General features: G+C 36.7%; 2 protein-coding genes across 10 annotated transcripts in view; both read right to left on the bottom strand.

Annotated features, from left to right (window-relative positions):
* Window positions 1–3,397, bottom strand: part of SDHAF4 (succinate dehydrogenase complex assembly factor 4) — a 46,341-nt gene extending 42,944 nt beyond the window's left edge. For both annotated transcript variants that reach the window (XM_046005563.1, XM_046005564.1), the window contains exon 1: window positions 3,244–3,397. In XM_046005563.1, the coding sequence (XP_045861519.1) occupies window positions 3,244–3,307 (64 nt within the window). In that variant the 5' untranslated portion in view covers window positions 3,308–3,397. The remainder of the gene's footprint in view (window positions 1–3,243) is intronic.
* Window positions 3,398–8,953: 5,556 nt separating this feature from the next.
* The window catches only part of FAM135A (family with sequence similarity 135 member A), a 126,532-nt gene continuing 110,001 nt past the window's right edge, over window positions 8,954–25,484 (bottom strand). For all 8 annotated transcript variants that reach the window (XM_046005145.1, XM_046005146.1, XM_046005150.1 and 5 more), the window contains 2 exons: window positions 14,272–14,385; window positions 8,954–10,365 (listed from right to left, as the gene is read on the bottom strand). In XM_046005145.1, the coding sequence (XP_045861101.1) occupies window positions 10,160–10,365; window positions 14,272–14,385 (320 nt within the window). In that variant the 3' untranslated portion in view covers window positions 8,954–10,159. The remainder of the gene's footprint in view (window positions 10,366–14,271; window positions 14,386–25,484) is intronic.

Raw genomic sequence — 25,484 nt, 5'->3', positions numbered from 1 at the left:
GAGATAAAAAGGAGATAAGAAAATGAAAGTTTTATTTATTGATTATATAAAACCATAATAACTGTGATGTCATATTATCAATACCATAATCCCATCCCAATATATACACGACAACACACACATATACACACCTAAAAGGCTGAATAACAAAGATAGAGGGTGAGTGAATTCAAAGCATTTTTACACTTTGCACTGTTTAAGAGAAGGTGTTCACTTTAGATTTCCTTCAGTATGCATTTAGATTTCATGGGTAACCAATAAAAGGTAATGTATATCTTCCAAACCAGCAGAGGAAAAAAAATGGAAGAAAATATTTAATTTAAACCAAGTATGACAAATAGAAGGTGTAAAAATATGGTAGAAATAAAGGCAATTATATCAATAATTATGACATAAATAATCTGAACTCTCCAGTTAAATAGGTGTAGACTGTCAGATTCCAAAAAACAAAATAAAACAAACAAAATCCAGCCACATGTTGTTCATGTAAGAAGCTCCATTAATTACCATGTTCCTTAAAAAAAAAAAAACCAACAAAAAAAACAAACCATACAAAAGCAAAAGATCAAAGTTAGGAACTGAAAATTTGAGTCCCCTTCACCACCCTCATTTATATATTGAAATTCTAACCCCTCATGTGGTGATATTAGAAGGTGGAGCTTCTTCGAGGTAATTAGGTGATGAGGGTGGAGCCCTCATGAACAAGATTAGTGCCCTTTTAAGAAGAAATATGAGAGCCTGCTGTGGCTTTCTGCTCTCTGGCACATGAGGAGACAATGAGAGGACAGCCATCTGCAAATCAGGAAGCAGGCTCTCACCAGAGACCGCATGTCTGGCACCTTGATCTCAGGCTTCCCAGCCTCCAGAACTGCGAGAAATAATTGTTTGGTGTTTCAGCACCCAGTCAATGGTAATTTGCTATTATAGCCCAAACTAAGCCATGAGGTGCACCGTTTCCATATTTTTAGTTTTGTTTTAAAGAGAGGCACACAGAAAATGGAAAGAAAATAACCAGAGAGAAGAAAATGATAACATAAGTAGAAGACATACAAGTGAGAGAATCAACAAAAGCAAGAGTTGGTTCCCTTAAAAGATTAAAACTGCTGTGAAGTCTTTGATTAAGCTACGAAGAAAAAAACAAAAGAAGGCAAAATAAATAATATGAAGAGACTACATAATTATATATGAGAGCAGACATTTTTTAAAAAAGGGAACTTATGCCTATATAACGAAAGCATAAAAAATGAACAATTTTCTAGAAAAACTTAACTCATCAAAGCTGACTGAAGAGAAAACTGATGAACAATGCAATAAGCATTAAAGAAATTAAACCAGTAATTGAGAATCTTCCATCAGAGTGCAGTTAGTTTTATACTTGAGTTATACCAAACCCTCTAAGAATGAGTAATTTCTTTAAACAAAACATAAGAAAGAGAAAAGGGTGGTAAGACTCTTGAGGCTAGAATAACTTAAGCTTCAAAACCAGAAAACGAAACTGCAAAAGAGGAAAATTATAGGCCAATTTCTTCTTCTTCTTCTTCTTCTTCTTCTTTTTAAAAAATATTTTATTTATTTATTTGACAGAGAGAGAGCACAGAGAGACAGAGGGGAGCAGCCGGCACAGGGAAAAGCAGGCTCCCTGCTGATCAGGGAGCCTGATGTGAGGTTCGATCCCAGGACCCTGGTGATCCCAGGGTCTGAGCCAGAGGCAGATGCTTAACAAAGTAATTTAGCTAGGATAGTGGATATAAAATCCCAAAGCAAAATCATAACGACATACCATTTCAACACCCTATTCAGACAAAAATGAAATTTTCTGATAATTAACAAATGTTGACAAGTATGTGGAACAACAAAAACTGATGTTTCTGCTGGCAGGTACGCAATTGCCAGTAGGAACGGAAATGCCTTTACTAATTGGCATCGTAGTGTAAAGTGGAAAAGGCCTATACCATATGTTCCAGGAATTCCACTCCTTGCATTAGAGCACCCATAACAAGAATGTGTAGCAGCCAATCCTGGTGTTTCCAGAATTACCCAAATGTCCACTGGGAAGAAAAGTGGAAAAACTGTATGATACATTCTCGCAATTGCATGATTAACAACCTCACACATCAATATAGATGCATCTCAAAATATAGTGTCAGGTTGAAAAACGCAAGCAAAATAAATACAAATGGTAAGAAGTCGTTTCTATGAAGACCAAGAACATAAAAAGTAACAACTCTAATGGGAAGAAGCACACAGGAACTGCTTGGTAAGAGTATTCTATTTCTTAAATTGGAAAATGAGTTCACAAATATAAGTTCTGCTTCATAACTTACACGTGTTATATACATTTTTAGTATCAAACACTTCATTCTTGTTAACAAGTGAGAAAAGGGCGGTGAACGAACACACAACAAAATTTACAGTTACTACTTTGGAGTTTGGATAAAGTGGGACTTTCACTTTATTATTCACTCCTGGACCATTTATAATGTTTACAATTAACAAGTAATACGTCTGGGGAGAAATTATTACAAAAAACAAACTGCATAGAAATCTGGGGCCCATTACTAAGAGGGCCAGTAATTTTGTTTCCAACTTACACAATTTCTCCAGGATGTCCTCAATTAGAACTAAGTTTAGCATATTCTGTGGGTTACGTCTAAAATACTGAGAAAGTTTTCCAACAAAAATGGATTTAAAAAGGTTCGTTTTTACTGAAAATATGCATGCTTTCTTTGTATTAACAATTCTTGACTTTATCTAATTTTTATTATACTAATCTGCTACTTTGGCCCACCTCTGCACTTTTCCGATATTTTAATACTGCAAACTGCCACAAATCCTTTTTGATGTAAATTAAATAAGTAAACGATGACTCTCGCTCCCCAAGGGCCCTCTTTTCCATTTTATTTCACGAGCACCGAAGAGCAGTGCGCGCTGAGGGCTCCCAAGTAAACAACCCCGAATGTTTTGCTGCCCTTCCTGACCAGTGACCGGAAGGAAGCGGGTGCCCAGGCTGGAAGGGCTTGGGTGAGGTGATCTAGCCCTAGTCCCACCCCTGAGATCCGGGATGGAGAAGGGACCTGACCAGGACCAAGACGTGGGTGGCCGAGCCGAAGAAGAGCAGCTCTGTAGCACCCGGCGCCTTTAGACGCCCGGGACACACGCGGCTTCCCCGAGGGAGGACTTTCTCGCGGAACCGGGGCCTCGCGACCCCGCGGGCGACCTCGGCCCCGGGGCCGGACGTCTTACTTGCCGCTCTCCACACGGTGGCCGGAACGCAGCCGAGCAACCGAGCCAGCCTCGATGCAGACATGGTGCGAAATCCCGCAGCGTCCCCGCGGGCCCAGCAGGGAGGCGCGGAGCCAGCACAGCCCACCGAGGTTCACCCCGCAGGAAGGGCGGAGCTCCCGGGAGGTGGGGCGGAGCTCCCGGGAGGTGGGGCCTGCTTGTGACTGGGCGGAGCCTGCGTCTGGAGGGGTGGGCCCTGCGTTTGGCCGGGCCGGGGCGGGGCTTCCGGCTCATCCTCGGAATCCGCGCTCCTGTCAGGCGCTGTCTGTAGGAAAGGTTCCTGGAGAGCGTCAGCTTTCTCGCGAAGAGCTACTCAAACCACCCTGACCTCTGTGTTGATTAAAACCCCAAATCATGGCTGAGGTTGGATGAGGGAATATAATTCGGTGTATTCCTCTTAATCTGAGGCAGAGGTCTCTTGAAAGATCTTTTATAGTACACAAAGGTGAAGCACCTTTTACTCTTTTGCTCCTTCCTTTTACTGTTCTTTTATTTCTTAAATATCTAGTCGTTCAGTGAACTCCCAATTCGTCAGTTCTGACTCATTGATCAGATGACCTGAAAGATGACAGTTTTGAGTGAAGAGCAGAGCAAGAAAAGGCTTGCCATCTGGTCCAGGCTGCAGAGGAAGAAGCTCTGTCAGTTGGCCCATAAATTCCAACAGTTCCAATGACGTTTGGAGCATATGTGGCAGATCAAGGTGCTTTATGTAACTTGTGGAAATCCTTACAGAATCACAGTGCAGGGCCCTAGATTTTTACTTTTATTATTTATTTTTCAGAAAAGTTCTTGGCTAGCTGTTGGGCCTGGTAATGTCTGAGAAGGTGAGATCAGGTAGCTATGCAATCTGAGTTTCTCATCATAAACTAGGAGTTACGTGATCCTCCTAGAGAAGGGGTCCCCTTTACTAAAATCATATACTGGGGCGCCTGGCTGGCTTAGTTGTTAATTGTCTGCCCTCAGCTCAGGTCATGATCCCAGCGTCCTGGGATTGAGCCCCACTCCCTGCTCCACCAGAAGCCTGCTTCTCCCTCTCCCACTCCCCCTGCTTGTGTTCCCTCTCTTGATGTGTCTCTGTCAAATAAATAAAATCTTAAATAAAAAAAAGTATTATATACAAAAGAAGGCCAGAACCAAAACCCAAGCAATTTTCATTAGCAGTTAGCTCCCACAAATATTTTTGACCCTTAGTTCACATCTACAGTTTAATGATGAGTTCCTTGTGACCAGTTGACTGAGGGAAAACTTCAAAGCCACATTATGAATGGCTCTGCTAAACATACTAACTCAGCTATCAAGGGACTGCCTTGGCATTTAGAGTCCCATTTAACAGAGGCCCTCAAGGAACAGCAGAGAGAGAGAGAGAGAGAGAGAGAGAGAGATCTTCTCAGAGGCTAGAACTTTATCCTTTACACTTTGTCTGGAAAGGGATGTGGCTTGAGATAAAGATCTACATGATTTCATGGGCACTGGTTTAGTGAAGTTTTGATCAAGGTCTGGGACTGTAAAGGTTTTAAATAGTTCTTTGGAATAGGACCTCTCAAAATCACCCCAAAACATAAGAATATTTGGATCTCATTACTCAAGGAAAAAAAAAAAAAGAAAAAAGGAAAGCCTCCCATTTCAGAAGGGCTCTTTTTTTTGTATTTTATTTTAATAAACTTTTTACTAACATATATTGTATTATTTGCTCCAGGGGTACAAGTCTGTGAATCCTCAGGCTCACACACTTCACAGCACTCATCATATCACATACCCTTCCCAATGTCCATAATCCAACCACTCTCTCCATACCCCCTCGCCCCCCAGCAACCTTCAGTTTGTTTTGTGAGATTAAGAGTCTCTTATGGTTTGTCTCCCTACTGATCCCATCTTGTTTCATTTTTTTCAGAAGGGCTCTTAATCAGAATAAGATTTTGATGTTACTTATCTACTTTGTTCCATAATGTATTAAACCAAAATTTTGTCTTAAAACAATAAACACTTTATCTCAGTTTTTGTGGGTCAGAAATGGGGTAGCCATTGTGCCTCTGGCTTTAGATCTTGAGGGAGGTTGCAGTCAGGCTCTTAGCTGGGGTTCCATTCTCATATAGAGGCACAACTAGAGGTGAGGGGAATCTGCTTCCAAGCTTACTAGTATGATTATTGTCAGGTTTTAATTCTTTGTGGGTTTTTGGGCTGGAGGCCTCTTTCAGTTCTTGCTATGTGGGCTTCTTCAAAGGTCACCTCACAATATGGCAGCTGGTTTTCCACAGAATGAATGAGAGAACAAGATGGCTAAAATGGAAGCCACAGTGCTTCTGTAATCTCATTTCAAGTTTTGATGTATTCTATCATTAGAAATGATGTATTTTCTCTTTTGATGTACTCTATTAAAAGTGAGTCAGCATATCCGACACACTCTCAAAAGGGAGGGGATTATACAAAGGGTGAATACCAGCAGATGCAGATCACTGAAGATCATTTTAGCAGCTGCCTACCACAGTGACCCACTCAGTAGACATCAGTCAGCCTCATTCTCCCACCACAGCTGGGACCCACTATTGGGTAGCCACGGTGGCATAGAAATGCATAAATTTTTAACATGGTCTTTTCCCCTGCCAAGACTAATTGGCTAGCACCGCTACTTGCAGTGAACAACCTGTCCCCCTGATATAGGACTACATAGCCTGCGTGGCAGGTTTGATTACAACGGAATCCTACTATAAAGAAGGAAGTAGCAACTTGTTGTATAGGGACAATTATACTGTGTTTGGATTGCTTTCCTTGACTTATGCTTCTTTTACACATTTTTTTCCTGTGGACTTACTGAATACCTTATACTACCTACACCTTATATAGCATCCCACACAACATTGCTTCTCACCAAAGAACTCACTTTCCTGTGAAAAAATGTAGAGTATTGATGCCTGTGGAATTAACAAGACTTATCATATACCCCATGAGTCCAGAAGCAACTGGTTAACCCTATCAAACCTTTACTTTTGGAACAAGGTGAGAAAATACACTTTGGGATGCTGTCCTAAAGGATTCAGCATATGCTCCCAATGACTTAATGGTATTTTTGGTGACTAGCTCTCTATTATTCTCTCTACAGAATAACAGGATCCAAAGAGTACTAGAAGGACTAATATCTTATAACATCTGATACACTATCCATATATTTTGCTTTCTATTGTTGGGAGAGACAATCTGCCAAGAGTCCTGCATGCCTGTATATTATTGCTCAAGGCTTATCCATCTCCCGAAACTGAGTAATGTCTATAGTTAGTCATATAGGCATTTAAATACAGCGTTCCTACCATTTAACTGCTGTTTCCCTTGAGGAAAAGAGACTGGCTTGTTTGCTGCTTGCTCAAAAAATGCGTGGTCCCTGGTCCTGGACTTTTCTCCTGTGATGCAACCCATTGTGTGTACAGATGTCATCTGGCAATCACTGTGGGAATTGGGGCTCCAGGAATTAGTGCAAATATGCTGATGCTCTGGTTATTTTTCCATAATCATGTCTTTTATACCCGGGAGTCTCCTATCAGCATCCATTTAACTGTAGCAAGGCAAGCCTACAAGTAGGATAAAATCTTAGACCCTTCACTGCTCTTGCCATCCATCTCCATGATTCCAGATTCTGTTGGTGCACCAATTTTCTGTAGCCAGAGTAGGGTATAAGGGGGATACAATGTTTTCTCTGCATTAGAGTTTGGGATTGTAACCTGGTCATTTTAGCTCATTCCTCTAGGTAAGGACTTAGAAAAAGTGGTTATGGCACTAGCTGGGGTGATTGGCCCTAATGACCACGGAAGAAAAGGGAGTAGGGAGAGGAGTCTGATTGGAGCTTGGGAAATCTTATCTCCTGGAATACCTCCTCACAATACCATGCTGAATTATAAAAATTAAGCAAACATCTGCAACCATATATAGGCAAGACCACTTAAGCCTCAGATCCTTGGATCAAGCATTAGATAAAGAAATTTCATCCACCAAGTTACTAGTTGAACACAAGGGAAACGGAATAAGTGGCAGTGAGTGGTGCGAAGTCATAACCATCTGGCCTCATGGCCAGTGGCAGAATGGAGGGTGTATTTAGCATAATTTTTTAAAAAATTTAAATCAGAGGCCTTTGGGACGAAGCATGCTGCTCCCCATACCCTCTCCTGGTTATTGTTTCAGTTCATTTGTAATAGGGCTCTGGAATTTGTATTTTTAACAAGTAATTCAGGTAATTCTCAGCAAGGAAGTTGGCAAAGCCCTGCTCTAGTTATATTTTCTTCCTCATTGGTACATATATATGCTTATATATTTAATAATTTTCCTTTCCTTTCATATCTTATACTATTATTATATATAGGGGTGGTTGTGGTTAGGTGGCAGTATTGTCTATGGGTTACATACTATTGAGACAAGATCATTACACAATTAGAGGAGGAATGACCACCACATGGAGATTGTGGACTTGAAAGTGGATGAGGGATATTATGTCAGTATAATGTAACTGTGTAAATATGGTAGAAGTGGTACAGGTAGATGTTGGAAAGAGACAGGACTACAGTAGATCTCTGATGTTTCTATATTTGGTGTTTAGTCATCAAATCCATTTCATTTGTTTGGTGGATCTGGTAAGAGAAATGGTCCTATCTTCTACTGTGGAGGCTGAAAACGTCAGACATACTTGCTATCTTTGATGCCTGACAGCCTGAGTGCTGGCACAAGAATAATCCTTGTCAGCTGGACATTCCCATCAGACTTTGAATCTGGAGTGTGTGTGGAATCCAATTTTCAGAGGCACCACTACCAGTAGACATATACACAAACTTCCAGTTCTTCTTGAGGTCAGAACTTGGTTATGATTTTGGTCATTTAGCTTCCCTTGGCTTCTGTCTGTTTTCCAAAGTCCATTCTCCAGCATTTCCAACAATTCTGTGAACTACCTAATTTTCTTCCATTAAACTATTTTTCTGCTTAACTTAATTGTTTTGCTGATGTTGTTTTTAACAAGAATTCATATGGGTATATACTTTAATGAGATTCTCTAAAAGTCAATTATACTGTTTCAGACAATCACATCCCCTTTTCCTCAGAACCCCATTCCTGCAATCCAAATTTGGAGGTGAATAACATATGATAGTTTCCCTGGCAAATAAAAGTGAAATCTGGTAGATTTTAAACCATGATCATTGATAAGTTTTTAAAAACTGTCAAAACAACCAACAGCCAATCAACCAACTATGATCATAAGAACAATTTAGCCTCAAATACAATTACAAGATTATGAGTAAGAATGAATTCTTTGATAAACCTGGAAGATTATTCAAACTTAGAATAAGCATATTTCAAACTCAGGGCCAAGGTATGTGAAGATGAAAAATGTGTGTGGCAAAAATATGTGGTGGTTAATGCATATATTTATATTTTCCAGTTATAATGCACTTGGTATATTATTGCTTAGTCAATTCATTAAATTTTCAAATACTTTTATAAAGTAAAGAATTATAGAGAGCCAATGAAATACCTTTTAACTACTTAATATATGCAAAAGACATAAATTATAAAAATACAAAGGCTATAAGTTATATAATCATGCTGGTCTGTACAATTAATTAACACAGTCTATCTAATTATAAATAAAAATATACCCCAGCATTCTGAAAATAAGCAAGTGTTTTAGCTGTTCCTCTAGATAGTCATTTGTTCATTTATTAACATCAGAGGCAATAACACAATGCTAAAAATAAAACATGCATCAATTATACAACACATCCTTACAAAACCTCTGTCCATCACAACTCGCAAATGCAAAGAGACCTAACCACCCTTAGTGCATTATTATTTTCACAAGTAAAACAGGAAAGGAAAATAGTGAATTTAATGCTATTCAGCACCTTTAGTAAAGTCAAAAGACTTAACATCTCCATATATCAAAAACATTTGCTTCTCTATCACCAAACATGTAAATATTTTGTTCCATTTTTAACATGAATTATTTTATTTACATTACTTTTTAGTTCAACAAATTTTAACAATATTTAAAAATTATCTAAATTCATAAAAGTATTTCATAAATTTCAACACTTAATTATTATGTACATACAAGAAAAGTCCATGAAAAAAGTTGAAGAAATGTAGTCAGAAAGTTCAAGCAACACTACTAAATGTAGCAAAATTCCAACTAAATCAAAGCAGAGGGCAAACATTCAAAAACTTCTGGATGCTGCTAACATGAACATGAAAAAGTTCCAGTAATAAAAGTCAATATGAGAAATAATGTTGAAATCACCATAGAAAATATATTTTAATATGCATGACATATGTTTAATAGCAACAGTAATAATGACTTTTATAGAAAACTTTTATACGTTGTCATATATGAACTAGCTGGTTTGACAGGGCTAGAGTTGATTTCAAAAAATATACGTTAGCAGCCATAATTTTATTTCCAGTTAAAACATAGTAAAATGTTAAAAGTAAAATTTATAATTAACTAAATAATACCCCAATACTAGAAAATTTAAAATCCCATGCTATTCTTGCAATAAATGGCCTCTAATATGATGTGTCTAATGTAAGGATTGTGGAAAGCCAATAATAAACAATCAGATAATCAGATGGGCTTAAAGTTTCACTGAAATATTTATGTAGCAAAATATATGAAAAAGTAATAGAAAAGTAAAAAGATAAAATTAAAAAAATATTGCACAGCCACATTACCTAGAAAGTAAAGTTGATGTTTAAAAAGCTCTAAACATGGATGATATAAATTATCTTCCATATAAAAAGGTATAAATATTTCTTAGAACTTATCTGCATCTACAGTTTAATATAATACATTATTTCAATCATTGTTGAATGAGGTAATTATCAAGTCTCTAACAGTGTTTTTATCTTATTGGAAATATTTGAGGGCAGCAACCAGAAAGAATTTCTCTAAAAATATTTCTGAATCAAGAACAGCTATATGTGCAGCTCTCCCAATGAGTGAATCAGCTGTATTGGGCAATGCATTGATGACATTATATCGAACCAAATTACAGTCCTTGCTTTGCAGAACTGGGCGAAGCAAGTTGTGGATCATTTCTGAATAGATTTGTCCTATGGAACAAATAGAAAATAGGAAAATTAGTTCCCATGAATAACTGAAAAAAAAATCTATGCCAACTTCCATATAACTAATGAAATTTAGTTACGTTATTTCTATTTAAAGCAGAAGAATGTCTTTTAAAAGTTTTCTTTTTCTTAGACTACCATTTTTGAGATTGTTTTATAAAAAATATAAATAACCACATTATCTGGCCAAGTTAAAGTAACAAATTTTTTGTAAATTCTTATTAATTTGATACTTTTAATCAAAGCAATGTATATAACAGAGCTGATAGTTTTATTCAATATTAAGTCACTTATGATTTGTCAAATCATTATGAAAATAAGGTAGCCATGGTAAGACATTCTGCCTTTTACACAGTATGGAGAATGATCAGTGATACTTGGATTGGAAGAATAAATATTGTGAAAATGTCTATGCTACCTACAGCAATCTACACATTTAATGCAATCCCTATCAAAATACCATCCATTTTTTCAAAGAAATGGAACAAATAATCCTAAAATTTATATGGAACCAGAAAAGACCTCGAATAGACAAAGGAATATTGAAAAAGAAAGCCAATGTTGGTGGCATCACAATTCCGGACTTCAAGCTCTATTACACAGCTGTCATCATCAAGACAGCAGGGTACTGGCACAAAAACAGACACATAGATCAATGGAACAGAATAGAGTGCCCAGAAATAGACCCTCAACTGTATGGTCAACTAATCTTCAACAAAGCAGGAAAGAATGTCCAGTGGAAAAAAGACAGCCTCTTCAATAAATGGTGCTGGGAAAATTGGACAGCCACATGCAGAAAATGAAATTGGACCACTTCCTTACACCACACATGAAAATAGACTCAAAATGGATGAAGGACCTCAATGTGAGAAAGGAATCCATCAAAATCCTTGAGGAGAACACAGACAGCAACCTCTTCGACCTCAGCTGCAGCAACATTTTCCTAGGAACTTCGCCAAAGCCAAGGGAAGCAAGGGCAAAAATGAACTATTGGGATTTCATCAAGATCAAAAGCTTTTGCACAGCAAAGGAAACAGTTAACAAAACCAAAAGACAACTGACAGAATGGGAGAAGATATTTGCAAACGACATATCAGATAAAGGGCTAGTGTCCAAAATCTATAAGGAACTTAGCAAACTCAACACCCAAAGAACAAACAATCCAATCAAGAAATGGGCAGAGGACGTGAACAGACATTTCTGCAAAGAAGACATCCAGATGGCCAACAGACACATGAAAAAATAATTCCACATCACTCTGCATCAGGGAAATACAAATCAAAACCACAATGAGATACCATCTCACACCAGTCAGAATGGTTAAAATTAACAAGGTAGGAAATGACAGATGCTGGCAAGCATGCGGAGAAAGGGGAACCCTCCTACACTGTTGGTGGGAATGCAAGCTGGTGCAACCACTCTGGAAAACAGCATGGAGGTTCCTCAAAAGGTTGAAAATAGAGCTACCCTATGACCCAGCAATTGCACTACTGGGTATTTACCCTAAAGATGCAAACGTAGTGATCCGAAGTGGCACGTGTACCCGAATGTTTATAGCAGCAATGTCTACAATAGCCAAACTATGGAAAGAACCTAGATGTCCATCAACAGATGAATGGATAAAGAAGATGTGGTATATAAATGGAATACTATGCAGCCATCAAAAGAAATAAAATCTTGCCATTTGCGACGACGTGGATGGAACTAGAGGGTATCATGCTTAGTGAAATAAGTCAATTGGAGAAAGACAACTATCATATGATCTCCCTGATATGAGGACGTGGAGATGCAACATGGGGGGTTAGGGGGATAGGAGAAGAATAAATGAAACAAGATGGGATTGGGAGGGAGACAAACCATAAATGACTCTTAGTTTCACAAAACAAACTGGGGGTTGCTGGGGAGAGGTGGGGCTGGGAGAGGGGGAGGGGGTTATGGACATTGGGGAGGGTATGTGCTATTGTGAGTGCTGTGAAGTGTGTAAACCTGGTGATTCACAGACCTGTACCCCTGGGGATAAAAATACATTATATGTTTATTAAAAAAAAAAAAGACATTTTACCTTTTATAACTTTTAAAACTTGAACCTATAGCAAGTACTTTAAGAATGTTTATGTGGCATTCAACAGTATTCCACATATTTCTGCATTACTCTGAGAAAAAACAGCAACTTCCTACAGTCAGAAGAATAACGTGAGTTTAACTCAAAGATTAGACAGGATCTTTTTTTCAGTCTAAGGGTTTATTTAATGTTGGTTCTGCTTTTAATTCCAAAATTGTGCTTCTCTTTCCCTCTTTTTGGCTAATTCTTACAATGAATTTATTGAGGTCATTCACAGTATAAAAGATGAAGTTTAGATATACATAACGCACAAGCTGTCTTATAAGGGGCAAAATAGTTTTTAATGCTTATGCATTGCTAATATTATCATAGATGAGCACTAACACATATCCATGAACTCGTGAATTTTAGGGAGGAAAGTATCAAATTTCTGAGAAGAGGCAGGGTTTATTCTTGTGGAATCATGAGAAGAGAAAAGTAGAACAACATTTAGAGAAAGGAGAGAGGCATTTAAAAGAGACATTAATATCACATAGATTCATAGAAAACTTTTTACTCCCACCTCCTTCTCTTAATTTTCACTGTTATTCAAGCTGGATTTCTGGTTCCATGCTGTTTGAAAAATATTTTTACATAGGAAGAAGTCCAAACCTGTTTTTATTAGATTCCCCTGCCCCCCACTAGCACAGAATCTTCGTTAAAACAAAGCACATTTCTCTAGTTTCTGTGCCCATCTGAAGGTTAAATCTCCTCTGAATTTTTCTCTAAGTCCCTTGCTAGAATAGAAGTTAAGGGGAAGAAAAGGTTATTCTAATGTCACAAAATGGTAAAAAAAGATAATTATCAAATGACTAGAGTATCTCCTATGTGCCAGGCAACATACTAGACAATGTCAATACAAATGTGTATAAGAGAGATTCCCTGTCTAAAGAAGCTGTTCACTGTTAAAATGTGGAAAGAAGCAAAGGATTAAGAGTTTGTTTAAAAACCAGCCTCATTCCAAAAAAGGAACTGAACAAGTACAGGAAGGTAGGACACCCAAGTTCTTGCTCTACACCTGTAATTAATTAATCACCAGTGACTTTAGATCAGCCACTTAGCATCTCTGGGCCTCAATTATAAAATAAGCAAATAGAACCCAAGTCTTCTTCTAGCTCTAAATAGCCATGATTTAAATTTCTTTTGTTATTCAAAAAGAGCAAGAAAATAAATATATAAAATCTTTATTACTTCATTAAAGTGGGGTAAGTCTTTGCTGCCATCTTTGACTAAAAGCAAGATACAGCAGAACATGCAGCATGATCATTACCATAATTACCAATCCCAATAATCCAGAAGAAATCAAATTACAGATTACTTTTGAGGCAGCAAAATGGACAGCATTTATAATTAAAAAAAAGAACTCTTTTATGAGAATGACTGTTTCATTGGCAAAAACATCTCACATGGCAGGAGAAAAGGAAGGAAGAAAAAGAGGAAGGATAGCTGTTAATATTGGTGGGTGGAAAATAGAGTAAAAAGAAAGATATGAAAAAGAAGAGAGAAAGTGACTACAAGAAAAACTTGGGGGGAAAGCTCATGTGTAGTTAGCACCGTTTGAAATATATTTTTTGAATATATAGAGATTTTTATTGAGAAACAGATAAATAACTCCATATCAAACAATGATTCAAAGTCATAAGCAGGCATTTCAAAGAATAAAAAAGAGGTCAACAAACATATGAAAAAAGTTTTAACTTCATTTGTAACTGGTAAAATAAAAATACAACCACAATGGGATGCACTGTCAAGAGAAATGGAGATGAAATACTTTTAATTTACTTAGTTACCTGACTGTTTGTCCTTTAAAGCTGTTTTACACATTTCAATGCGGGCAGAGTGATAAGGAACATAGCGATCCTGTAGAGATCCCACTAGCACAACATTTTTGAAATAATGAAGCCCTATGAAGAAAAACAATGATTACAATGCAACCAGATTAAAAATAACTTAATTAGTACATTAAGTTACTGGAAATTTTTATTTCCTCAGTAGTACTAAGTTCTTGGCTTTTAAAGAAGATTTTATTTATTTATAGGGGCACCTGGTGGGCTCAGTCTTGATAAGCATCTGACTTTGGCTCAGGTCATGATCTCAAGAGTCCTGGGATGGAGCTGTGCCTCCTGCCCCGCTGTTCTGCAGGGAATATGCTTCTCCCTCTCCTTCTGTCCCTCCCCCAGCTCATGCTCTCTCCCTCTTGAATAATAAGTAAAATCTTTATTTATCTGAGAAGGGGAGAGAGAGAGAGACTGTGCACACACAGGGGAAGGGGAAGAGGGAGAGGGAGAAGCAGACTCCATGAGGGTGGGGGCTGTGAAGGGGCTTGATCTGACAACCTGGGGAGAAACCAAGAGTCCTATGTCAACTGACTGAGCCACCTAGGTGCCATAAACTTATGGCTTTTTACATCTGATGAATTCTTTCTTCAAATTTTTATATACTCTCTAAAAAAAAACTACCTTCATTGTATGTAGTTTGTGTGCGGGTATAAGAAAGGTATGCTTGGCAAGGATTGTGATGTAAAGGTGTGGGGGCATGAGTGAGATTAGATATGTGGGCTAAAATTCTATAGCAAGTATTTCATAACTTTCTTACTTTCTAAAGGATATTCCTCAATATATAGTTTTCCCCAAAGAAACAAAACAATACTTTTTTATAAAAACAAACAAAACACCCTACATGAAATCATCTGAAGCTTTTTACTTTAAATTTTCATTTGACCCTTGCCTAGTATTATTATTTTCTCTTTATTTAAGTATGATGTCAAGAGGATATATACTTATGATTTTTCAATAATAATAATAACGGGTTTTGTGATCCATCTACAGACTTTAGTCAGGTCCCTCTATTTTTATGTTTTGGTTACCTAGGTGAATTTAGGGCTTGTGATACTTTGAATTAATTCACTTAAGTACTGAAACCTGGTTCTTGACCACTTTACTACTAATGTTCTAATTTCACTTTGTAGCTCTGATAATAAGTAAATAACTAATACATAAAAAATAAGAAATTCATGTGGTTATCAAATATGATATAAACCAATAATGATAACATTAGAATTGGTGTGTTTAGTTTAGGGCATATAATTGTGTTCTGGAATATTCCAGAGTAAAATTTTGATACTTTTTGCCTTTCAAAATTCAAATTCTATCTTAAAGACAGGCCAATTGTGGAGACTACTGTAGATCCAGAATATAGGAAGTCTTTGTAGATGCCCATTTCTCTCTTGGAACTTATGATCCTAATAATGAGAGATCCAAGATCCACATTCAGGCAGGTGAGGCTGTTTATACCCTCTATGTCACAAATAAGGTTATTCTCTTTTTTTCTTAATTAGAAGGTAACACTTTGTGGCAATATGGATATATAAAATTCTAGGGATATGAGTGAAAGAATCAAATGCCTATAATATACAATTATGCAAACATATTTAAAATATTTTAGAAACATATTAAGAAAAATTGATTTTTGCCCTTCATCTCACATTTCATGTGACAATTAATTCTACTTTTAGCATCATTTGACACCAATGTAACATTAGTTACTCTGGGAATCATCTATGTGTCCTAGAGCAGATGTCTTACTGGTACATACTTACCCTCAGGGATAAAGACTTTCCATACTTGAAACTAATACAACACTATATGTTAATTATACTTCAAAAAAAAAAAAAAAAAAAACCTTTAGATGGTGAGGATGGGCATGTATAGCTTTTAAGGGAATTGAATTCTAGATCCCAACTTCTGTATGAGTGCTTTCCTAAAAATGACTTGTCTTCCCACTTTATTAAGAAAGATATTTTTCCAATCTATTTCAGATGTTATTATGGTGTATGGCTTCAGGTATAAAAGTCTCTGGGAGAATAAGGCAAAATATGAATGAAATCTAACATTTGTTGACGAAAAGTTTAGCTTGACTGTTGACAATAAGAATCAGCTTTGCCAATTAGATTTTATGGCACATATTTTCTATGAATTGAATGGCCTAAATCTGTAACTCCAACTGAGTGAGTTGTTTTATGTTTTTATGAAAATATAATTATAGCAAATATGTACTACCTGAAAGGTCAGAAAATATATCCTTTGCCATTCTTTAAAAATATAGAAAATATTTTCAGGTGTCGCCCTAAAATTTTACAAGGGGTTCATACTTTCTCAAAATTCTTTTAAGGGGTAAACAAGTTAACAATGTGAAAGCCACTGTCCTACAGTACATCTTCTTTACTTCTACCCAAGTTGTTCTAGGTACTGTGCTTTTTTTTTTTTTTTTGGTAAGATTTTACTTATTTGAGAGAGAGAAAGAGAAATAGAACAGGAGCAGGAGGAGGGGCAGAAGAAGAGGGAGCAGCAGACAGCCTGCTGAGTGGGAAGCCCAACCCTGGGCTCCACCCCAGGATCCCAAGATCAACCGACTGGGCCATGCAGGTACCCTGGTACTGTGCTTTTTGAATATAAGTATGACACTGTTCACTGAAATTTTAACCCAAGCTGCAAGAAATCAGCTTATGTAAAAGCACAGTTGGCTTTTTCATTTATCTGAAAGATGTATATTTGTGTTTTCCATAAAGGGCTATCATCCTGCACAACTCCATTCATATTACAAGCCACACGAATAACAGCGCTGTGCACACTCTGTGGCAGCCTTGCTAGGCAACATTTTTGTACTTTCCTAAATGACTATTTTTCCTCAAATGGCGAGCATCTTCTATTCCCTCTTTATTGACCTTATGACCTTGCTTCCTATTTCACTGACAATATAGAAGAATCAGAAAAGAACTTCCACATACTCCCACCTTAACCAAACCAACCTACCATACTATAGCTTCATGTTTTGCCTTTGTTCTTCTATGGACGAGCTGTCCATGTTCTCACCCTAGGCCAGCCCTTTCACTAGAATGCTAGGGGCCATTCCCTCCTGACTAGTTAAGGACATGCCTCTAGGAGCAATCCCATCCCTCTCTTGTATCATCAATTTTCTCATTTGTATGGACCATTCTTATTAATATGCAAAATACTGTAATATCTCTTATTAAAAAAAAATCAATGAACCTGTTCTTGGACTTTATATTCCTTTTCAATGACCACCCCATTTCTTGGCACTGCTTTATTTCTATAGTATATATTGTAAAGAATAATAGGCATTACATTAAAAAGTTATATTAAATATATTTTTCAAAACAATAGCTCCTTGCAGAAATTCTGACATGCTTCTACAAGGAAATGACACTCGGGTTGAGAATCATTGCTTCAGACTGAGCTCCTTAGGGGAAGTGTCTGTGTCTCTGCAGGTTCAGGCAGCTAGGTAGAACGGAAATAGGCAAATTCAATAAAGATTAGATAAGGGGATTTCTTTTTTTTTTTTTTTGAAGATTTTATTTATTTGACAGACAGAGATCACAAGTAGGCAGAGAGGCAGACAGGGGGTGGGGGTTGATCCCAGGACCCTGAGACTGGGGAGCCATCCAGGCACCCCAGATGAGGGATTTCTAAGAAAACCTTTAATTATCAGATTCCATGATGATGAAAAAAATAAAATCAAAGATCTTGACACTGATATAAATATACTGTCATTTCTAAATGTGATTTCTAAGACAGTATTATACTTTAAAAATACATTTTATATTCAGTAGTCTAATTTAGTATCAGGTTTTCAACAAGGTATTAATTCTAATATTGTGCTTCTGTGTGGAAAGTTTGCTTTCTTTATTAGCAAAGAACCAAGTTAATTCAATAGACTATAACTCTTTTTGAATCTTTTGGTTTTAATTCCTATCTAGCAGTGTTGGCTAGTGAGGGCAGAAACTCAAGTGAAACATGGTAGGCCCCAGGGTTGCTGGTGGGAATTATAAAAGTACTTCATCTATATTGAAGTCTAGCAAATGAAAGTGTCTGAAGTCTTTATTGGGACTCTTATATTCACCTTCTCTGCACCTACGGATTCCACCTGCTCAGAGATGATCTCGTTAACAGGCCCTTGGGTTAGTACTTCACTCAGCCCTTGAAATGGCTAATTCCAGGTTGAAAAGTTACCTTTAACTTAGGAAAACAATAGTTCCCCATTATAGAATGAAACAGTTTAGCTAAAAAATTTCTGAATATATTAGTTACTTTTCAGGTACCAAGAAAAAGGTTAAAGTAAATCTTCATATTTTTCTGGACTGTATAACAATATAACTTATGTCTGAACATTGTCATGGTATAGTAACTTTCATCTTCATTATTTTAGTCTTCCTGATACTTCTGGCAACTCATTTTTTTTCCTAAAAATTTTAATGAGTTTTAAAGCAATTCATACTGACTCATTTTCTGTTTACTCTCTAGAATTGGCTCAAGCAGAAGTAACTGGTGGCTTTGTACCTTAAGGGACATTGAGCAGTGTCTGATGACATTTTTGTTGTCACAACCAGGGGGCATGTGGAGATAAAGTCATGGAGGGGGTTGTGTGTTACTGGTATTTAGCTGGTAGAGGCTAAGGATGCTACTAAATATCTTACAATGCACAAGACAAGCCCTGATGACAAGGAACTATCCAGCCCAGAATGTCAATAGTGCTGAGGTAAAGAAAACCCTGTACTTTTAAAATTGACACATACTAAGAAATATTAGACTATTCTTGTTTTTACTCATTTATTTTAAATACATTTGAAAGAATTTGCTTGCTTCCCCAAATGTTAGCTGGTGCCGATTCTTTCCTACATTTTCAAAAACAAAATACAAATGTAACTTGCCTATCAATTGATACCTATTATTAAACACCTCTATAATCTGCTGGAAGAAAAGATTATCTTGTGCCATAGTAGCACAGCAGGAGATTTCTTTAATTATTATATTTTCTTGGTCAGAACTCAACAGCTGGTAAAGAGATGCTAAGCAGATGTTTTGGGGAAAATCTTAAAATAAGAATATTTTGTTTCTGCAATTCCAACAATGAACAGATTTTCATTTGGCTATTTTTTAGCCCTCGTTATAGAATGCAAGAATGCCTATGATCTTTCTCTTTATGGAATCTTGACTACTTCACCACTGGTGTCACCAAATCTACGTATAATACACATTTTACTTTCCGCGTTATTTTAGTTCCTTCCTCTTTCTTTCTTTCAATATTCAATGCTGAGACACTAGTATGCCATAACTATACTGTGTTAATTTGCAGAATGCAATCAATAAGGTTTTTTGGTCAAAAGTTGCTATAAAAATTTAATCGATGTTTATGATTGTAACACCTTAATCAAAATAGATAATTTCCTCTGAAAAGTAACATTTCCTTAACACTTTACTAGATCTTTTGTGTTCATCAAACAAAAAAAGGCTCACTTAATAAATATATGATTTTTACAAAAATATAACATTCCTCAATTGTTTTAGAAATTATATAAATTATTTTATGCCTTTAAATGCTTCTTTAACTTTATTTTAAAAACGCTTTATTTATCTATCTGACAGAGAGAGAGACAGGAAGAGAGGGAACACAAGCAGGGGGAGTGGGAGAGGGAGAAGCACTCTTCCCGCTAAGTAGGGAGCCCAATGTGGGGCTCGATCCCAGAACCTTGGGATCATTATCTGAGCCGAAGGCAGATGCTTAATGACTGAGCCACCCAGGTGTCCCCAAATGCTTCTTTAATTCTAAAATCATAAACAGCTTTTAATTAAGGAAAGTTACTAACTAATGATACACTGCAGAGAAGAAGACTTGCAAAAGGAAGACAAACAGGGTGGGGACTTTGCTTAAATAAAAAAGGAAAATAGTAGGTTGGAGTTTGCCTCAGATAGGTTATTTTAAGCTTTCCCAAAAGAGCAGGAAATTGTCTGTTCAGAAGAAACAGAAGCAATAAATAAACAAGGACATCTGAAACTTCATAGATTTATCAGGAAAATGTAAGATAAAAGTAAATTATAGAAAGTACTTTTTAAAAAAATACATAGAGTAAAATACAAAAGAGAAACTATCACTAGGGCTTTTGATTATTTAAAAACACCTGAGAGGAGCACTGAGTGGCTCAGTTGGTTAAGCATCTGCCTTTACCCAGGTCATGATCTTGGTTGGGGTCCTGGGATCCAGCGCCACAGAGGGCTTCCTGCTCAGCAAGGAGTCTGCTTCTCCCTCTCCTCGCAATCCCATCCCCACTGTGCTTCCTCTCTCAAATAAATAAATAAAATCTTTAACAAAAAACAAAACAAAACAAAACCAAAAAACCAACCAAAAAAACCCCTGAGGCTGCCTATCAGTTAAGTAAATGTTGCTTTATGTTATCCTATTTTATTTATCTTTCTGATGTGACTCCAAATATATTTACTTAGTAAATAATTACATACATTAAAATTATAAATTATTATATATTTATAGTTATTATACAATGATATATGTGTGTGTGTACACACACATGTGAGTACATACACAGGTGTAGGAACTGACCACTCATTTCTCACAATTTTCTAGATGAAAAAAATTCCTCAAAAATCGAAACAGAATAAACCAGAGAAAAGCGCAGCTCAAGAGAGAATTGCTCTACCTCTGTAATAATTTAAAAATCAATTAATGAATATTTGTTGATATTTAAAACTGCAATTAGAAACAGCATCTAAAGTTCCTGAAAATGTGCAGTAATGGCTAGACATGACATGACTGGAACACACATGATTGCTTACTAGCTTTATGACTCGAGACAAGTTACTCAACATCTTATGTTTTGGTGTCCTAACCTGCAATATGGGGCAATAATATTCTTACTAAGATTAAATAAACTAATATGTATAGCATGCTTAGTACCTGGAATATAGAATATATGGAATATGCCATATGTGTGTTGGCTATTGTCATTTATAATTATACTTTAGTATTATCTAATGCATTGCTCATAATTATTAGAAAACTGTATTCTTTCATGTTAATTCAGTTCAGATGCATATTAACAGACTCATATTTGAGTACAAGTAGAAATCTTGAAACATAAATATAACTTGAATACATCGTTTGAGTACTTTTTTATAGTCAGTATTGTTAATAGTTCTGTCATAAAAATTTCCTACAACAGATTTGTGATGGTAATGTGAAAGAAAATTTCTATAATCTATAATACTACTATCATTTTAGTTCTGGCATCTCTTCATTTAGAGCTAATTTTACAATCTAACATTTATTGAGTTTTGTGCTATTCAAAACGGTAACTGTTTCACATGCATTATCTCATTTAATCCTTTCATAGTCTTGCGAGGAAGATACTATTATTCCCATTTTACCAATGAAGAAACTGAAGTCTATTTAGATTAAGTATCCTACTCAGTTTTTCAGCTAAGACTAAAATCTACTTGTGACTTAAAGTCTGGCTCTTGAACAGTTATTAGGCTGGTACAACTGGAAGGAAGGTACGAACAAATCTTGCAATGCATTCTAAGGCAAGAAATAACTCAAGTGCGAAAGATCTACTCACATCTATTAATAATTAGAAATAGTACAAATACCTGTTCAGACAGGGAAGGCCATGGATTACAGAATTTTTTTTTTTTAAATATTTTATTTATCTGACAGAGAGAAATCACAACCAGGCAGAGAGGCAGGCAGAGAGAGAGGAGGAAGCAGGCTCCCTGCGGAGCAGAGAGCCCGATGCGGGGCTCGATCCCAGGACCCCGAGATCATGACCCGAGCCGAAGGCAGAGGCTTTAACCCACTGAGCCACCCAGGCGCCCCTGGATTACAGAATTTTTATAGTAAAATTTTATTTATGCCTTCTTTAGTGTTATTTTCTTATGTTGCTACTATTCCTATTGCTAATTTTACTTCATAAAATACAGTATAAATACACAGACCCCAGGGAACATTTATAGAGTTTTGCCTTTCCTTTATTTTCTAGACTGTCAACAGCAGTGGTACAAACTTCATATACCTAGAACACAATAGTTCTAGTTAGTGTCCATAAGTTTTTCCCATGTGAGAACTATATACTCTATTTGCTTTGTAGGCATATCTTAGATATTAGTGAATCAAGTAAATATTTCTGTGCACCATATGTAACTTATTGTTGCTTTGTACTCTTAGAAACAAAACAAAACTTCACCTATAAAACAATGTTTCTTTCACTGATTCTAATTATAGACAATACATGAAATAATTATTCCAGCATCTCTTTCTCACATTAATAACAACATTTAAGGCAGAATTCTGAAAAAGCTTAAACAGCACTCAACTGAAGTGGGCATTAATCAATTAGTAAATCTATCTAGTGTTCACATCAAATGTTTCAAGAGCAGAATGGAGGACATGGGTGATGAGAATGTAGACAAAAAATAGATTTACGTCGTCGCAAATGGCAAGATTTCATTTCTTTTGATGGCTGCATAGTATTCCATTGTGTATATATACCACATCTTCTTGATCCATTCATCTGTTGATGGAGAGGGGGAGCGGGCTATGGACATTGGGGAGGGGAGGCGAACCATAAGAGACTATGGACTCTGAAAAACAACCTGAGGGTTTTGAAGGGTCAGGGGTGGGAGGTTGGGGGAACAGGTGGTGGGTGATGGGGAGGGCACGTTTTGCATGGAGCACTGGGTGTTGTGCAAAAAGAATGAATACTGTTACGCTGAAAAAATAAATAAAAAGGGAAAAAAACAAAACAAAACAAAACAAAACAAAAAAAAAAATAGATTTAAATGGCCAGGGCTTAAATTACAAATTCAAGTTACTTCCAGTTTGGAATTATCCGTCATCAAACATATAGGTTTGATTTTTGGCTTACCATATAATATTGACCTGCTTTTGGACACGGAAAATGTATTGAAAAAAATCATTTGCTGATGCAGCAAGTTTATACCAAACACCTAGTAAGGGGGAAAATTATAGTAAATACTGTGTGTTTATGTGGGAAGTAGGAAAGTGTTGTTACAAATGGACCCTACTATTGGAAAGGAGGTTAAGGTACATAAAAATGATTATATGAGATAAACTATAGCAGGTATGGTAAGAGGTTCATATATAATGCCATGAGAGATCAGTTATAATATTAACAATCTTGGGAAGTAGGATGCAAAGAAGAGGGGTCAAAGATGACATCGAAGTATTTCAAACTAAGTAATTTAGAAGACAGAGTACCATTAAAAAATAATGAAAGAAGAGTTAGTAAAAAAAGACAATATATTCAGGTTTAGACATATGTTTCATATGTAAGTAGAGATGTCTAGCATGCAAATGAAGATTGGAATTCATTAATGTGGACAGTTTGGAGGTGTAAGATCTGGGATATAAACATGAATACCGGGCAATCTACTGGATACTCTGAGAGTAAAGGAGCATTAAATCAGAGAAGGTGTCAAGAAAGCTTTTAATAGCAGATGGTGTCTAATTTTAGAAGATGGAGAGAACTGGTTCTAAAAAGATGAGTAAACACATGGGGAGGAATGGTGGTAGAAAAAGCATGGGTGAATGTAAGCATATAACGCGTGGCACATCTAAAACAAAGGATGTGTGCATGGGCAGAGTAGGATTTGAAATCAGCAAAAAAATCAGGAACCAGATTTTAAAGGATTTGATGCCCTAAGTCACGGAATTTAAACCTCATCTTGAAAGCCACAACACACCATGAAAAGATTTTCAAACAGGAGCAATATGGTCTGATTTAATTTTTAGAAGATAATTTTATCTAATGAGGAAATGAGATGGAGGAGAGTAACCAGTTTGGAGGACAAATAATCAGTTTGGAGGCCATAGCAATAATCTGTGGTTGACCTAAGGCAGTGGGATAAAGAAAAGAAAGAGAAGACTCCATGAGCTATAAAAAAAAGCTGAATGTTTCAGGGCTTAGTAACTAAGCAGATGTGTGGGGATATTGAGAAGAGGGGTCTAAAGAATAACTTCTAATTTTTTGGCTGGGCAAATGGTGGTAGTTGTGGAATCAAGAGAAATTAAGGGGAAAGGTGAGGTATCTGAAAACACTGCGTTTGAGGTAGGTAACCACGAACCATCTAAGTAAATGTGCTTAGTAGGCAGCTGGACATATCAGTCTAGAATACAGCTAGAGGACTGAACTAGAGATGCATATTTGAGCTACCAATGGTGAAGATGGATATGAAATGATGCTGTCAAAGAAGAATGTATAGAGTGAGAGAGCAGACGACAGAAGATGGAGTCCAAGAACATCTCTATTTAAGGCGCAAGGAGAGAAAAGAAATCTGTGTCAGAAGCAGAGAGCCAACATTGAAGAAAACCAGGAAAGGCTGATACAGAATGGGAGGTAGGAAAGTATTTCAAGAATAAGGGTATTTTCAATAGTCATAAATGCCAGCATATTCAAATAAAAGAAAGAAAAGAGATAACTGGCTATGGCAACCTTCAACAGAATGGTGAGAACTGAAATCAGATTATACTGGAGTGAAATAAAAGATAAGGAAGTAGTAAAAGTAACTGCTTTTTTTGTTTTTTTCAAGAGGCTCAATTTGTATATATAAAAAGAGAAATACAAATATATAGAATTAGGGATCAAAGGAGGTATTTATTATTACTATGATTTAAGATGGGAGAAAATGGAATAACTTGATATGTTAAAGTTAAGCGATAAGCCACTGAAGAGGAAGAGCTTAAAGACAGAGAGAAGTAACAGGTTCTAAAACAGAAAGGGAAATTATTCTTGGACCACAGATACATATTTTATTGAAGTAGGAGGAAAGTACATGTGTTAATGTTTGTAGGTAAAAAGAAAGGAAGTAGGAAAGTTCTCACTTGATGGCCTTGACTCTCATAGATAGAGTAGGAAACAACGTCATTTATAGAAGTGAAGGTAGCAGTGGTAGTTTGAAATCTGAGGCTAAGAGGTAAAAAACTGGAAAAGCTTTGGGGGACCTGGATGGTTTAGTCAGTTAAGGTCTGACTCTTGGTTTTGGCTCAGGTCATGGTCTCATGGGTTGTAAGATCAAGCCCCATATCAGACTTGGCAGTCAGCGAGGTCTGTTTGAGATTGTCTCCCTCTGACCCTCCCCCTACCTGCACTCACTAAATAAATCTTAAAAACAACAAC

This window comes from Meles meles, chromosome 5 (genome assembly GCF_922984935.1).
Source record: "Meles meles chromosome 5, mMelMel3.1 paternal haplotype, whole genome shotgun sequence".
Classification (NCBI taxonomy): Eukaryota; Metazoa; Chordata; class Mammalia; order Carnivora; family Mustelidae; genus Meles; species Meles meles.
The sequence above is the reverse complement of the archived record's forward strand: the minus strand, read 5'-3'. Positions and strand labels throughout refer to the sequence as shown.